Source organism: Myotis brandtii, unplaced genomic scaffold (genome assembly GCF_000412655.1).
Source record: "Myotis brandtii unplaced genomic scaffold, ASM41265v1 scaffold208, whole genome shotgun sequence".
In the NCBI taxonomy this organism is placed as follows: Eukaryota; Metazoa; Chordata; class Mammalia; order Chiroptera; family Vespertilionidae; genus Myotis; species Myotis brandtii.
The window spans coordinates 3,876,429-3,894,080 of NW_005357764.1; the positions used below are offsets into that span (position 1 = coordinate 3,876,429).

Sequence of the window (17,652 nt, forward strand, 5' to 3'; positions counted from 1 at the left end):
AGTGTCTAACCACTATGCTGTACACATGAAACTAATACAAAATAATATTGAATGTCAACCGTATTTGACAAATTTTTAATTTTAAAAAAAGCAAAGTGGATAATTGCTATTTCCATGATGAATTTCAAATGACAAATTACAGAGAAGGAAAAGGGTGTTGGAGACCCATTGCTCAAAACCTTTTCATTTCTAATAAAAAGTCAGTTTTACCTAGAAGTTAACCTAACCTGAAAGGCTGTGGGGGTACAAAAGGCAATGATTATGCAATGGGAACAAAGTTGGGATTTTTCCTGATGCTTGCAAGATCATAAGTTAAAATGTATTTAAATAAATGCTTTATGATTGTTTATGATCGTGATGCTGCTAATAAACCATTTCTGACCTCTTGACTAGCAAAAACAAGGAGTAAGGCAAATTGAGCAGGCTGAATATGTAGAGGGTAAAACTAAGCTTTCAAGTTAGGCATAGAGATTTGTATCCCCGACCTCCATCTACTAGCCCTAAGGTCTTAAGCAAGTAACAGCGGGACCTTCTGGGGAAATTAAATGAGAGAATAATACATGCATAGCACTTTTGGGAGTCAGCGTTCCAATCAATGTCTGTTCGCTACAGTTGTTATGACTTCGCTCTTATTTATGCACTTTTGCAAGAACAGACGCAACCGGAAGACGTAAAAAAAAGAGAGAGAAAGAGTTTTTTAATAAATAAACTCAGTCCCGAAACCGGAGGTAGCGAACAGTATGGTATGTTGGTACCGAAGTCATCTCTCAAATGTCAATCCACTCTCCGCCACCAGAGGGTTGCAGCAGAAGTAACCGGAAGTGACTCTGCCCCTAACTAGCATGGCGTCCAGGTGGTTTCCGTTCTCCTCTCTATGGTTACAGCAATTGGCCTCGGCGGCTTCTCGCGGGTTTACCAGACGTCACCGGTTCAGCAAACTACTCCCTCCCCGCTCTCCTTGGAAGGCGGGGCTACGAAGAGATGCTGCCTGGTGATTGGTTGCAGCGCGTTAGGAAGTTGGCCTGCGCACGCCTGGACGTGATTGATTGCTGAGAGGCGGGGCGACTAGACTGCTGAAGAGGTAGCTGCCGCTGTGGGAGAAACATGGGTCAGGCGGCCAAGGTGACAGGGCCTGGGGAGGTGTTGGGTGCGATGCCGACAGGGGAGAGCGGGGGATGGGGGCGTTAAGAGCGCAGCCTGACGAAAGTTGTATGGAGTTCTGTAACGGGTTCAGGCCCTCCACAGAGGATGTGGCCTTCGCCCCTGAGGAGAACGGTTGTGCAGGTGTGGAAGAGGGAGGGGGGCACCAGTGGTTCCTAGTTCTTAATCGGCTCTGGTACCGAGGGTGTTCAGTAATGCGAGACTTGAGCTCTGCCCGCGTTTCATCTCTCCACTGAGTAGCTGAGTATTTGTCGGAGGGACCGGTTTCCCAGCCGTGGGAAGTGCTGGGGACGCTAACGGCAGCCTGCGCCCCAACCGCCCGGTGAGGTGAAAGGTGTAGTCACGCAATTGGAAGGCACACAGAAGTCTAGGAACCACGGAAATCAGCACATTCACTTACCACAGGTAGCTCTTCGCGACACAGAGCAGAGACCCCGGTTCTCTGAATGAGCTTGGGAAGCGGTGGTCCTGCCGGGGTCACATGGTCTCAGGCTCATTTCTCGCCACTGTTACACGTTCCTGGCCTGTGCACAATTTCAGCCTGTAGCCATCCTAACCTCCAATAGCAGCATGGCAGGTTAGACCTGTCCCTGTCACTGGCGGAAGCACAGGCATTGGGAGGGGGAAATGGCCTGCTACAATAAAGTGAGGGAAAGCAATGCTATGGCCAATAACAGGTAGCCGCCAAGCAATGCCTCATGTACTACTGAACTTGGTGTTCTCACTACGGTTTAAACGATTGTAAAGGGTTATTCATTTTAAAATTTTATTGAGTTTCCATAATACCTATTAGTAATACCTAAGACCCAACATTTAGCCTATGCTATTTAGGTATAGTGGGTGCAACAATAAACAAATCACCTCTGCCTTCATACAGAAGTCTAGCAGGTCAGAGATTTTTAACAATTACTTAATTAGAATTGTATTAAGTGCTTTGAGCTGAAAATACAGTGTATTTTGTGTGCATATAATTGGGCTTTAACCTATCTGGAAGGATGCAAAACAATACTTCATAGAAGTTTAAGTTAGGTTGAGACGTGAAGTTTAACTAGAAATAGCTAGGAGAAAAGAGAAAAAGAACATTCCAGAAAGAGGAAGTAGCATATGGAAAGTTCTTGAAATGGAAAATTGCTTGGAAAACTTGAATACAAATGAAAGGATTCATTCCAAAAACACTTTTAGCCAGGCCTATAATATATAGAAGACACCCTTGCCAAGTGCGGAGGATACAAAGGTAACCAAGAAGAAGTATGGTACAAGTGAGCCATTAACATACAGTGTAGTAAGTGCCCAATGGTGGGATGTACTCAGGAGCGGCATATAACGCAGACTTAGAAGGAATAGATAAATAATGACTACAGTAAAACCTAGTACAGAAATTATACGATACACCCTTAAAATTACCTCATTATTAAAAAAACAACAAAACCGAGGCAAAAAGTCTGAGTAACTTGTCCAAGCTTATAATAAGTGGCAATGTCAGATTCAAACTGATCTGTGAAGAATACATTTCTATATACACTGCCTAAATTTGTCCAATCAGAATAAGTAAATGGGGAAGAGAAGACAATATGTGACTTAGCTTTCTGCTTTTTAATAAAAGTTTATTAACTCCAAGGTGATAGTAGCTCTGATAGCCCCAAGGCAGTAATGATGACCTCAACTTAGGTCCATCTACAAAGACCCCATCCTATATAATAAAAGGCTAATATGCAAATTGACCGAACAGCAGAACAACTGGTTGCTATAACAAGCACTGACCACAGCAGCGGTGGCGGGAGCCTCTCCTGCCTCTGTGGCAGTCAGACATCCCCCAAGGGCTCCCGGACTGCAAGAGGGCACAGGCCAGGCTGAGGGACCCACCCCCCCTGAGTGCACGAATTTCATGCACTGGGCATCTAGTTTCCAAATAAGGTCACATTTGCAGGTGCTAGGGATTAGGACTTCAATATGCCTTGGGGATAGATCACATTTTATTTACCCGTTTATGAGTTGAACATTTGGGTGGTTACTTTTTGACACTATTATGAATAGATACTATGGACGTTCATGTATAAGTTTTGTGTGAATACATGTTTTTATTTTTCTTGGGTATATATCCAAGCCGGATCATATGATAACTCTATGTTTAATTTTTGAGCAACTGACAAACATTTCCAAAGTGGCTGCACCATTTTACATTCCCACCAACAATGTATACATCCCAATAGTTCCACATTCTTGTCAACATTTGTTTTTTACTATCTTTTTTTACTGTAGCCCTTCTACTGGAGTGAAGTAGTATCACTGAGATTAAAATTTTTTTAAATTTTATTTTACTGTTTAAAGTATTACAAATAGTAGTACATATGTCTCCTTTTTTCCCCCCAATGACCTTCCCCTAGCCTCCCCTACCCGCCCCCCCAGTGTCTTGCGTCCATTGGTTATGCTTATATGCATACATACAAGTCCTTTGGTTGATCTCTTACCTCCTCCCCACAACCCCTCCCCAGCCCTCCTGCTGGTAATTTGACAGTCTGTTTGAGATTTAAATTTGTATTTCCCAAATGGCAAATTATGTTGAACATTTTTCTTTGGCCTTAATAGCCATTTGTTTGTCTTCTTTGGAGAAATGTCTATTCAAATCCTTTGCCTATTTAAAAAAATGTTTTATTATTGAGTTGTTCTTTTTTTTTTAATTTTTTTATTGCTTAAAGTATTACAAAGGGTATTACATATGTGTCCTTTTTTTCCCCTCCCTTGACAATCCCCTGGCCTCCCCTACCCCCCAGTGTCTTATGTCCATTGGTTATGCTTATATGCATACATACAAGTCCTTCGGTTGATCTCTTACCCCCTTCCCTCTATTGAGTTGTTCTTTATATGTTCTAGATAACTGGCCCTTTATCAGATATAAGGTTTGCAAATATTTTCTCCCATTCTGTGGGATGTCTTTTCTCTTTTTTGATAGTATCCTTTCCCTTTCTCACTTTAAAATAAAATTTTTAGTTTTTATAAAGGTGATAAATGTGTAAAGATTAAGAAATAGTTGGCTAGTTGGTTCTGCGTCCTGGTGCTGCATTATTTTGGAGCCCATGTGGTCCCTTCGCTGAGATGCCTGAGGAAACCCACACTCACAACCAACCAATGGAGGAGGAAGAGGTTGAGACGTTTGCCTTTCAGATAGAAGTTGCCTAGTTGATGTCACTGATCATCAATATTTTCTACTTGAATAAAGAGATACTTCTGAGGGAATTTATTTCAGTTTCATCAGATTCACTGGACAAGATCAGCTGTGAAAGCTTGACAGATCCCAGTAAACTGGACTCTGGGAAAGAGCTGCACATTAACCTCATTCCAAACAAATTATGACCAAGCTCGCACTATTATGAATACTGGAATTGAATGGCCAAGGCTGATTTGATCAATCATCTTGGTACTATTGCCAAGTCTGGGACCAAAGCATTAATGGAAGCTTTGCAGGCTGGTGCAGATATCTCTGTGATTGGTCATTATGGTGTCAGGTTGTAATTAGCCTATTTGGTTCCTGAAAAAGTGCCCGTAATCACCAAATATAACAATGATGAGCAGTATGCCTGGGAGTCTTCCCCAGTAGGATTGTTCACAGTTAGGACTGACACAGGTAAACAGAGGTCATCCTGAATCTAAAAGAAGACCAGACCAAGTACTTGGAGGAGAGTAAGATAAAGGAGATTGTGAAAAACACTCTCAATTTATTGGCTACTCCCTTACTTTTTTGTGGAGAAGAACGTGATAAAGAAGTCAGTGATGATGAGGCTGAAGAAAAGGAAGAGAAAGAGGAAGATTTAAAAGAAGAAGAAGAGCCCAGCCGGTGTGGCTCAGTGGTTGAGCCTTGGCTTATGAACCAGGAGGTCATGGTTCGATTCCGCATCAGGGCACAGGCCCCGGTTGTGGTTGCGGGCTCAAAATCTACAGGGGGGCGTGCAGGAGGTGGCCAATAGGTGGTTCTCTCTCATTGTTGATGTTTCTATCTCTCCCTCTCCTTTCCTCTCTAAAATAAATAAAAATATATTTTTAAAAAGAAGAAAAGGAGACCAGAGACAAACCTGTAATCAAAGATGTTGGTTCTAAGCAGAGCTAGTTTTTCTCTTCTAGTTTGATGTTGGCTTATTTTAACAGAATGAGGTTATGTTTGTTGTGAGATGTGTGTAACCTAATGTTTGTTAACGTTGTGGTCTAACTCTGAAGTGTTTAGCTTTCAAGTGGATTCCTTAGTAGACCAAATCTTTTGTCACTGAAATGTTTTGAGATAAACATGGCTAAAACAACTTTCATTCCCTAGGGTCTACTTCTTAAACCTTCTATCCCCTGTATTTATCAACTGCATGTATGGCCTCTAGAAATTAGTATACTAAGCTGAACCAATCTGATGGGAGTAACTATCCATACAGCTTGTTTTCCAAAGAAAAGTATTATTTAGAGTAGCAAAATTATAAGCTCACCTAGGCATGTTATAAAGCCATTTGAAAGTAACTCAGAGCAAGTTTTGTGAATGAAAATGTGGTGCTCAAGTCACATTCTGCTTTAAAAAAGCTTTTGACAAATACAGATGAATTAAAAAAAAAGAAATAATGTTACACAAATGCCAGTAGGTATCTACTTCCTTCTACATACTCCTAATTCCTGCTCTCCAGAGATAAGAGCTTTTAATCATTTTAGCTATTCCTTCTGATATTTACCTCCATGTTTCTAAACATGCTTAAACTACTATTTATTTTCTCTTTGGAGATACTATTTTTTGACTTTTAACATTGGAGGTTGAGGACTAAGCTTCCCCTTACACCCTATTCTTCACAATATACACATTTTGGTGAATCAGTTTTTGTCTCTGATATTATTTGACTATATAAAATTTATCCACAGCTGGGATCTCTAATATAACTATATGATTACATTGTCTTTAATTTATAATTCTTCTATTTTCTTGAAATTAACTAATTCCATTGTTTTTATCATTGGCTTGTTTTTATCATTGGCTAGTTTCCTGCATATCTGTTCCCGAACTCTGAGCAAAACTAAAATCTACCAGTTTTATTTTTTCTCTAGTAACGTCTTTTCTGGATCAGTTCAACCTTTTCTGTAGTCCAGACTAGTTGCTTTTTCAGCTGGTTGCACAAATGCTGACCTATATTTGTCCTTTACCGTTATCTCTGCCTCTCTTGTGTTGGATCACCTGTCTTTCTGATTCCCATGCTTTTTTCTTTAGTGGTTCATCCCTTGTTTTGGTGGAACACATGTAGTGTTCCAAGAAAAGGTGTATGGCATTATGAGACTTTGCATTTCTAAAAAATGTCTCTTTGCCCTTGTTTTAAATGATAATTTGGCTGTGTCTGGTGTTCTAAGCTGGATTTTTTTTTTCAAAACTTGAATATAATATACTATTGTCTTCTCACACTGATCTGAGAAGTCAGGTGCCATTCTGATCACATACCAGTGTATGTGAACTGTTTTTTTCTCTCAGATTGTTCTTTTTATTAGCATTGTGCTGAACTTACATCATGAGCCGTATGGGTTTTGTGTTGGGCACTTGATGGAGCCCTTTCAATCTAGTAACTCAAGCACCTTACTTGGTGAAATTTCCTTAATTTATTCTCCCTTTTAATTTCTGTTTTCTCTGTTCTCTCTTGTTGGAGCTATCTAGATCACTCCCTTAATTATCTTTTCTCTCCTCAATTTTTTTTATTTTATTTATTTTTATTTTTTTAAATTAAATCTTTATTGTTCAGATTACATTTGTTCCTCTTTTTTTCCCCCTTTTCCCCCATTTATTCACTTGGTTCTTAGATTCACTTGTTGATAGATGCATGTTTGTTGTTCACAATTTGTATCTTTACCTTTTTCTTCTTCCTCTTCTTAAAGGATACCTTTCAGCATTTCGTATAATACTGGTTTAGTGGTGATGAACTCCTTTAGCTTTTCCTTATCTGTGAAGCTCTTTATCTGACCTTCAATTCTGAATGATAGCTTTGCTGGATAAAGTAATCTTGGTTGTAGGTTCTTGGTATTCATCACTTTGAATATTTCTTGCCATTCCCTTCTGGCCTGCAAAGTTTCTGTTGAGAAATCAGCTGACAGTCGTATGGGTATTCCCTTGTAGGTAATTGAGTCTCTTTCTCTTGCTGCTTTTAAGATTCTCTCTTTGTCTTTTGCTCTTGGCATTTTAATTATGATGTGTCTTGGTGTGGTCCTCTTTGGATTCCTTTTGTTTGGGGTTCTCTGCGCTTCTTGGACCTGTAAGTCCATTTCTTTCACCAGGTGGGGGAAGTTTTCTGCCATTATTTCTTCAAATAGGTTTTCAATATCTTGCTGTCTCTCATCTTCTGGCACCCCTATTATTCTGATGTTGGTACGCTTGAAGCTGTCCCAGAGGCTCCTTACACTATCTTCGTATTTTCGGATTCTTTTTTCATTTTGCTTTTCCGGTTGGGTGTTTTTTGCTTCTTCGCATTTCAAATCTTTGACTTGATTCTTGCGCTCCTCTGGTCTGCTATTGGGTGTCTGTATAATATTCTTTATTTCAGTCCGTGTATGCTTAATTTCTAGTTGGTTCTTTATCATAGCATCGAGGGTCTCATTAGTTTTCGTGACTCTCTCCTCAAGTTTATTGACAGCTTCTAGCACATTTTTGCAAGCCCTCAAAATTGCGATTTTTAGCTCTATATCCTCCATTTCTGTCATGTTTTTTTGTCTCCGCATTTTTTATGCTTTCTTGGTGCACCCCCTAGTGGTCTTTGTGCGCAGTCTTGTTCTAGTTGAGCCTTGATTGTTGTAGTTAATACTAGAGGGATTTGACCACCAGGCCGACTGGCTGTGTGAATCAGCTGTGTCTGCCGCGGAAAACTTCTGTCCTCTGGGGAGGTGCTAATCTAGCCTTTGCCTGAGGCTATCCGGCAAATGGCTCTGCGCAGGGCTTGGGCGGGGCGGGCTCAACAGGGCGGGCGGAGGGAGCCGTTATGGTGCCCTCAGTCCTGTTCCCAGAGGCTCTGCTTCTCAGAACCCCCGGAACCGCTGCAAACCTCGGAGGGAAAGCTGCCTTCCAACTGATGCCAGACACTCCCGCTTCTCCCGTTTGGGTCCGAGTCCCCAGCGATTCGCCCGTATCTGGAGCTCAGAGTCTGAGACTCCCCCCTGACCGAAAACGACAACCGCGCTCTCAGCCACCAGCCCGCTTTGCGCGCGCACCTCCGCACCTGAGTTTTTTCCACACTGCGCCTCCTCTGAGCCTCGGTGTGCTGTTATTTTTCCTTCTAGTTGAAGAGTCTCTCCTCAGCCAGCCTTCCTGTGGTTCTGGGTGATGTCCGTTCCGTCTTTTAGTTGTATTTTTGAAGTGGTTGTTTGCGGCAGCAATCTCCGGTGTTTACCTATGCCACCATCTTGGTCTCTCCCTCTCTCCTCAATTTTTATTTGTCAACTTAATCTCTGCTTTTACTGATTTTATATCCATAACCTTTTGGGAGTTACTGAACATTCCTTTTTAAAAAATCTTCATCTGAGGATATGTTTACTGATTTTTTAGAGAGGGGGGAGAGAAAGAGAGAAACGTCAACGTGAAAGATAGACATCAATCGGGCTGCCTCCCACACTCTCCCTGACCAGGGATCAAATCCAAAACCAAGCATCTGCTCCAACGGGAAATAGAACCTGAAGCTTTCTGGTGTGCAGGACGATGCTTCAACCAACTGAGCCACCCGGCCAGGGCCTAAAGGCTCCTTTTTAAATTTTTCTTTTTGTTTTTATTGCATGTTTGCAATAACTTGGGAGTTAAGTGTAGTTGTCTTTATGTTTTCTGCTCCTTGTTTCCCGTTTCTGTTTTGCTGTATGCCTTTGAAGTTATAGGTTTTCAAAAATATATAAAATACTTAAAACAGTACCTAGCACACATGGTATACTCAGTAAATGTTAGATATTGTCTGGTGAATGGACTGGAGAAAAGGAGGAAGGGTGACAGAGTAACAAATCTTTTTAAGTAGTCTAAGAAACGGGTGGGGCCCTAACCGGTTTGGCTCAGTGGATAGAGCGTCAGCCTGTGGACTGAAAGGTCCCAGGTTCGATTCTGGTCAAAGGCATGTACCTTGGTTGCGGACACATCCCCAGTAGGGGGCGTGCAGGAGGCAGCTGATCGAAGTTTCTCTCTCATTGATGTTTCTCTCTATCCCTCTCCCTTCCTCTCTGTAAAAAATCAATAAAATATATTTTTTTTAAAAAAGAAACGGATGGGGAGCATCTGAACTTAAATAGTTTGGGGCTATGGTGGAAATACAAAAATTAGACATCCTAAAGTTCCCACATGAAGAGTAAGATAGATTTAGAGATGATTTTAAAATTTCTGGCTTGAGAAAGACTGTGTCTTCCATTACTGAAATTGAGAAGACAGGAGAAAAAGCAGTATCGGGGGAATAACATTGAGTATCCTTTTGGACTTGAGAAGTATGAGGTGGCTTTTGGCTAGGCTCCGCCCTTCAGTACTGACTGGCTATTCGGGACTAGGTTGGGTCTTAGAGTCTAGGCTCGGCACTTCGGAACTAGTGTCAGCCCTTTGGAACTAGATTCGCCTCTTAGGCCTTGGCTGGGCTAGTCCGGGCTAGGGCCATGACAATCATATTGATCCGGGCCTTGGGGAAGCCCCGGTCTCCACAAGAGTGCCTTACAGGAAAGGACCCTAAGGGAGCATCCTGGCCTAGGAGCCAGAGGTTGAAAGGGCTGCTGACTCTCAAGGAGAGGTGCCTGTGGAAGTCACTGACACACAGGCTGGGTTCCTTGAGCCTGCGGGAAGAACAGGTATTGCTTAGGGGCTGGGCTCTTTGGGGCGAGGTTCCGTCCTCCAGACAGGGTTTGGCTGTTCGGGGCTGGGTTCTTTAGGGCTAGGCTCCCCAGTCGGGACTGGCTACAGCTGTTGGGGTTTGGGCTCAGCTGGGCTCTCCCAGGCTAGGCTCCGTTTCGGGACTAGTTTGTGTGTTTTTTTAAAGAAGTGCGAGGTGGCCTCAGTCTATCGCTAAATCCTCCTCACAATCTGACTCCTACCAAAGTGCCAGGCTCTTTTCTCTCCATTTTTTAACATAATCTTGTAAAAATCAAAAGTGTCAGCATTCTACTTATTTTTTGAGAAATCACAATTGAACTTGCCTGAATTACCCAAAACATCTTCCTTCTGAGCTCTCTTAAGATTTAATAAGTTCACGAGTTTGTGTATACTAGTATGTGCCTCCCTTTAAGAACAGAAGAAGGCCTCCATATCTTAAGAAAAATGATAATACATACCAGACTGGTAAAGTTGTTTACCTTGGCAGACTGGTTTTGCAGGGGAATTACTAACTTTTTAACTATCTTTATATTGTTTTGTTTCAAAGACCTTTGTATTATTTTTGTAAATAAAGTTTTTAAATTTAAAGATAAATAATCAATGTAAAGGTATTTCCAGAAACCCTGGTTTTCATCAGCTACTTTGAAAAATAGTCTATGAAACGAACAGAACAGAATTACTATTTAAATCTTTTAATTATGTAAAATGTGATTTTTTTTTTCTTTTGCTGTCTGAGTTCTGATTTTCTTGATAGGTTTTACAGCTCTTTAAAAGATTGCACAGGACCAGACAACAAGTTTTTAAAAATGATACCAGAGCATTAGAAGGTAAGCTTACTAATTTTCCTTTGGAACAAGTCTATTCTTCAGATGACTGCTCATATATCCAAGAGACCCTGTATAGTCAAGCCTCATCTTAGGGAATGGCCTTCACTACCTCTTCCCTAATGTTGTTATGTGTTATAAAGATTAGTTTACAATTACACTTTTTTGAGGAGTATACACTTAAAGAAAATTAAAGTCCGTTCTCAATTTTATTATCACAATCACACACTCTAGGACTAGATACTACCATATTGTTAATGCCTTGTGTCATTCTAGAAGTGACAGCACCTAAGAAAGAGAATCTATTCCAAGCAATTCCACATTTAGCATTTCACTGTTTTAAGTGATTTCTATCTTACCTGGTTCTGTGTTGGTCATGTTCACTTCCAATCCTCATACATTTCTAAACCTCTTTACCTAGGTTAAGTGTCTTCACTGTCCCAGGAAATTCTAGTTTTTGTAATTCACCAAAAAGAATTTCTTGAATATTAAAATATATGCCTTATATTGTACTTTACACAAATTCCTCATTTAATTATTATAACAACCCTGTGATATAGTTGCTATTACAGTAAACCCTTGATTTTGTGGAGATTGATTTAACAGAATTAGAATTTAATGGAAAAATTTCTAGCCTGTATTTCATGTGAAATTAATTTAACACCCTATTAATTTTAAAATGCTTTAAACCAAGATTTGTTTATAATTAAATTGATAAATTTGTTATTTTGTTTATTTGTTATTAAAAAATTTATTTTTAACAAATTTTAGTGAATAGGCCATATGTTTGAAAAATACTAGTAATTTCACCAACATAAATAAATGTTACATATCTACAACCATAGTCTGCATATTTAAATCCAAGAGTGACTGCTCATAAACAATGTTCAGCAAATGATTAGCATTTGATCACAGATACCAAAGCATTAGAAGTTAAGTTTTTGTTTGTTTTTCCTTTGTAACATCCCACGGGGTAATTGGTTCTATTGTTGCATGGCGTGACTTTCTGCAGCAGTTTTAACGCGTGCCACCCATCTTCCCACATGAGCTAAGCCATGCCTACCCCAGACGTGTGCATTTGTTTATTCACAGTAACTGGTGAATGCACACATTTACTAGATCTATTTAGTATAAATTTAAAATTACAGTCATACATATAGAAAAGTTTTCTGTGAAATTAAACTTTCATACATAATTTTAATTACACAAATGTATCTACATTTGTCAATTTTTTAACATACACATTTGGAAAACCTGTCTACTATATATATAAAAGGCTAATATGCATAGTGTCCCCTCGGGAGTTCAACCAGGAGACCGGGAGTTCGATCACTCACTATGTCGTGCACTGACCACCAGGAGGCGGCACAGAACAAAGGAAGGCCCCGGCCGGCAGCCAGAAGGCCCCAATTGGCCCTGATCACCAGCCAGATCTAGGGACCCTACCTATGCACAAATTTCGTGCACTAGGCCTCTAGTTTTATTATAAAATGGACTGTCAGCTTTAACAGACACCCTGCCTCACCCGAATTAGTCCATTATATCGAGGTTTTACTCTATGATTTCTGTTAAGATAAGAAACTAAAAAATGTGAAAGAATTTGCCCCACATTATACTTAGCAAGAGGTAGAGCTAGGATTCAGCCTAAGCAGTCTGGTTCCAAAGCCCAAACTCTGAACCACCTTGCATATTGAAATTCTGAAGCATAAAAGGAAGGTTTTATGACTATTCTCCCATCAAAATAGCATATTTTTGTTGCTTTAAATGTTTTTAAGTAAAGTAATTATAAGAACAGGTAACATTGTATGTTTACTAAGCACTTTATATGGATCATTCCATTAAATGCTTACAGCAATACAATAAGGCAATTTGTCAGGTTAAACTGAATTATGCTGCTGTAATGATGCTGAAGTCTCAGTGGTGTACATGAACAAAAGTTTTATTTATCATTTACTTTACATGTCAGCCACGGTGCTCAGAGCTGCTATATATTTATTTTAATTTGTGTATGTGTGTCTGGGTTAATGTGCTTGTAAGTATTAAGTTTTGCCATCTTAAAAACATTTTAATTTAAATTCTTAGATTTATAGAAACAAAGAATTACATTGGATTTATTGAATCTAATATCTAGAAGTACACAAATGAAATTGGAAGTGAAAAGCAGGAAACAAAAGTATTAGAGTGCTGAAGGTTTATATTAGATTTAATTACAAACTTGCCCGCCTGTCATAAGCTCTCTAAGAGACTTCTTTAATAAATTTCTGATTTTTATACTTTGTTTTACATGGAGCAAATATATTTCCTCTACTAGAGAAGTAGTCATTCATAATGAATAACATGTAAATTATTGGGGCAGGAATTATAAATTAGAAAAGCAAATAACTTTATGTATTTTTCTTTCTGTAGCAGCCAGAATAAAAATAAATGAAGAATTCAAAAGTAATAAAAATGAAGCTTCCTCTAAGAAAATAGAAGAGGTACAGTAATTGAATTTTTCAATTTTACAATAAAATGCTTGTAAATTGTATTAGCAACTAGAGCAGTGGTTCTCAACCTTCTGGCCCTTTAAATACAGTTCCTCATGTTGTGACCCAACCATAACATTATTTTCGTTGCTACTTCATAACTGTAGTGTTGCTACTGTTATGAATCGTAATATAAATATCTGATATGCAGGATGGTCTTAGGCGACCCCTGTGAAAGGGTCGTTCAACGCCAAAGGGGTCACGACCCACATGTTGAGAACCGCTGAACTAGAGGAAATGATGAAAATAGAGGGGTTATGTGAAATAAAAACCCGATAGTTAAAGCAACTGTAGATAACCACTTGTTTGGTATGGCTCACCTCCTCTGGGTCATCTGCCTACAGCCATAAGAAAACAAGTTGCCTGGTAAAAAGAACAAGGATGGTAGCCCTGGTCAAAACAAGAGCAGCTGAATCAACTCAGACACCCACAGAAGTGCTATCTTCACTTAAGGCAACTGACTGAAACTGAAAAGAATGAGTGCTGTGGTAACTCAGAACTATAGAGGAAACACCTACTCATTTAGCTCAACTAGACAGATTTTTTTTCTTTTAATTCCTGTCTTGGCAATGGAAGTTAACCAGCCACAGTTCATGAACACTCTTGGTTTGCCTTTAATATTTGCATTTTAGTCAATTGTTTAAGACAGTCTACTGAAATTAGTCCGTGAGCTCCCTGGTACTCCCAATGCATATTCATTGAAAAAATTCACCATGATTTGTTTCCTGTATAAAATCATGCTGCGTATATACGCTATCTCAGTTTTGAGCTTCCTAAATATTCCTGTTTCTAACCTTGGATAAATATAGGGAAAGGACCCATAGGAAGAAAATGAAAAGTGGAAAACTATTTGCAGGGGTAGTTATGATTCCAAGAATTGGTTTGATAAAAAGGAAAGCATAAATTAGAGAAATTCTTCTGTGTTTAAATAGAATTTCCGAATGTTAAAATTTTTTTATGAAAATCATTTATATTTTGAAAAATGTATTTTTGAAATAGTAAATATCTATAATAAGCCAACAAGACAAAATGAAATAGCTTAAGAATTTCTATCCCTGTAATATAAACAAAAAAGGGAAAGATTTCCCTTAAGCATATGATAGGGCAAACAGGGACTATGAAATTTTTATTCATGTAGAAGTTAAGATGACATTAGAGTCAAGTTATGAATTGAAGTTAAAAGGTATATATGGAGGTTTGTCCTATTTGTTATTTAGTAAACTGATAACAATTTGGCAATTTCTAAATTTTTAAATCATGATTTAAACTTCTAAAATTTTTTACATTTTAAATTGTTTATATCAACTAAACTGAGAAAATGAACTACAATCTCCCAAATTCATTTTACTTTTAGACTACTAATTTAACATTAAGCAATCTAGAAATTAGATATTTGTTATATATAAATACATATGGTACTTTCTACAACTCTTCATATGTTAAATATTTAGTACCTTTTGGATAATTACATTGTCATATATTAGAGGGTTTGTTAGACTTGGCACCAAAAGGAAACTTAAGCATCCTCTATACCAGCAGTTTTCAAACTTTTTGGTCTCAAGATCCCTTTACCTTCTTAAAAATTGAGTACCCTAAAAAGTGCTGTTTATGTGTTATACTTATCAGTATTTACTATATTAGGATTTAAAACTGAAAAATTTAAAATAGATATTGATTGAATCATTTGAAAACAATAGACCCATTACATGTTAAAAAATACATTATTTATGAAAAATACTACATTTTCAAAATAATTTAGTGAGAAGAATGGCATGCTTTACATTTTTCAAATCTCTTTCATGTCTGGCTTAATAGAAGTCAGCTATATTCTATCTGCTTCCTCATTCAACATGTTTTTTAGGTTGAAGTATATGAAGAAAATTCAGTCTCACACAAGTAGTTGGAAAGGTAAAGGAGTATATAATAACCTTTTCCAAAAATTGTGAATATTCTTTGAAACTATACATCACCAAGTGATAGATTTCCTTAAAGGTTAGTTTCAATGTGGAACTCTATTCCTATTAGTCCAATGGAAGTTATACATTTAAAAAAAAATTTTTTTTTTTTGGCTCTAGAATTCATACACACCACCTCTTGGTCTCCTCTAATCCCTTGCTCCTCATTTATCCTTGTTCCCAACCTTAGACCTAGGACTCCACTCAGCTTCTGCACCTCCAATGAGAAGGCCCTTTTTTTCCCTTTCTCTACCTTGCTAAGAAGCTTCTCAAGTCTGTCCGGGTGTGAGGTTTTGATCACTCACAGGCTTTCATGTCAATTAATGGCAGCTCCCTCCTCCTGATGTTCAGACCAATATCCTTTGTGCTGTCTTGACTGCTTTCCTTCTCTCACACTTTAATCTGGCAGCAGATCCTATTGGCTTAACCTTCAAAATATACCTAGAATTCAACCACTTCTCACCCTCCTCATCATTATCTCCAGGTTCAAGTTACCATCATTTCTCACTGAATTGTTACAACAGCCTCCTCCTGGGTCTTCCTTCTTTTGCCCTAAATTCCTACAGCCTGGTCTCAATACTTTTAAAGGCAGAGTGAACCTTTTTTTTTTTTTTAAAGGCATATTCTATCCTTCCTCTGCTCACAACCTCCATGACTCCTCATCCCATGACCTATAAGACCATATCATCTGACCTCTGTTAACTTCCCTCCTCACTTCACTCATTTTCAAGAAAAAAATCTAGCAAATACCCAAGTCTGAATAATCATAGTTTGTCTGCCTGTCAGTGGTTCATTCAAGTACAAATGGTATTTCATAGAGAAAACTCTACTTCTCACAACTCAAACAGTGTAGAAGAGTCTAGGCCAGTGGTCAGCAAACTGCGGCTCGCGAGCCACATGCAGCTCTTTGGCCCCTTGAGTGTGGCTCTTCCACCAAATACCACGTGCGGGCGCGCACGTACAGTGCGATTGAAACTTCGTGGCCCATGCACAGAAGTCGGTATTTTGTGGAAGAGCCACACTCAAGGGGCCAAAGAGCTGCATGTGGCTCGCGAGCCGCAATTTGCTGACCACTGGTCTAGGCTCTAGTATCATGAAAATAAATTTGACATCATGGATCCTCTGAAAGGGTGTTAAGGTGCCTCAAGGGGTCCACAGCGTTGAGAGTTGCTGTTCTAGTCCATTTCTTCATTTTGCAAATAATGAGGTCTGAAACTCAGAGTAGGTTATTAAACCAAGGCCATACACTTAATGACAGAACCAGAATTGGAATCCAAGTATTCTGACTCCTAATCCAACACTCTTTCTAGTGTTCAGAACATCCAAGTCTATAAAAGAAAGATTCACTACCACCACCCCAAAAAAACTATGTGTTTTAAACACATTGTAAAATATATATGTACAACAAAAAAAATACTCTAAACCTGTTTTGGATCAAAATATGAACAGGTGGATAAAAGTTAAAAGTATATGCCTGTCTGAGCTTTCTGCACACTTAGAATGGTTATAAACAGTTAAAGGCAGATTATTACATAAAAAATTTGTAGTAAACCTATACTTTTCAAAAACAGTACATTCATATGAACCATTGAAAAACACCTGAAGGATTTATTCTGTGTTTGGTTTTCTTAACAGCTAATAAAAATAGGTTCTGATGTGGAATTGTTGCTCAGAACATCTGTTGTACAAGGTATTCACACAGACCACAATACACTGAGTAAGTAAAATAAAAGAAAAATGTTTTCTGATTGCAATGTGTTTTAAAATATTGAGCAATTACAGTGCTTTTAATGCTGATTGGTAAAAGAGCTTGATTTTGCCAATGTGGTATATATTATACATATTGGTAAGGCTACCATTTAAAAATACTGAAGTATGAAACTTTGTTTTACCAGATTTTTTCTTTTTAAATTTTTTAAAAAAAACTTTACTGATTATATCACAAAACTACAGTTACAAAGACAGTATGACTATTTTTATCATATTTATTTGGGGTTCTTAATATTTCTAGTACCATTTACCACTTACCTAGACTAAGTCTGTTTCTCTATCTTTTATTCTATGACTAGAGGCCCGGTGCACAAAAATTTGTGCACTGGCAGGTGTGGGGGGTGGGGGCTGGAGGGGTGTCCCTCAGCCCCACTTGTGCCCTCTCACAGTCTGGGACCCCTTGGGAGATAACCACCTGCTGGCTTAGGCCCGCTCCCCGGGTGGCAGATGGCAGGCCCGATCCCTAGGTGCCTGCCTGGGTGGCAGATGGCAGGCCGATCCCTAGGTGCCTGCCCTACCTCCCCGGGTCACTCACAGGGCAGGGCCGATCAGGGGCTGGGGCACCGCCCCCGGTCCCGCACAGGGCAGGGCCGATC

The 17,652-nt window shown here is 39.2% G+C and overlaps 1 protein-coding gene across 7 annotated transcripts in view; it reads left to right on the forward strand.

The window, feature by feature from the left end:
- The first annotated feature begins 1,050 nt into the window (after positions 1-1,050).
- Positions 1,051-17,652, forward strand: part of LYRM7 (LYR motif containing 7) — a 42,035-nt gene continuing 25,433 nt past the window's right edge. For 4 of the 7 annotated variants that reach the window (XR_001361988.1, XR_001361990.1, XR_001361989.1 and 1 more), the window contains exons 1-4: positions 1,155-1,284; positions 10,737-10,809; positions 13,213-13,283; positions 16,922-17,003. Coding sequence is in view for 3 of the 7 variants with exons in the window: in XM_014539096.1 (XP_014394582.1) it covers positions 1,249-1,284; positions 10,737-10,809; positions 13,213-13,283; positions 16,922-17,003 (262 nt within the window). In the remaining 4 variants the exon portion in view is untranslated. Of the gene's footprint in view, positions 1,123-1,154; positions 1,285-10,736; positions 10,810-13,212; positions 13,284-16,921; positions 17,004-17,652 lie in introns of those variants that run through there. The other 3 variants (XR_001361991.1, XM_014539097.1, XM_005865522.2) reach the window with 2 other exon arrangements.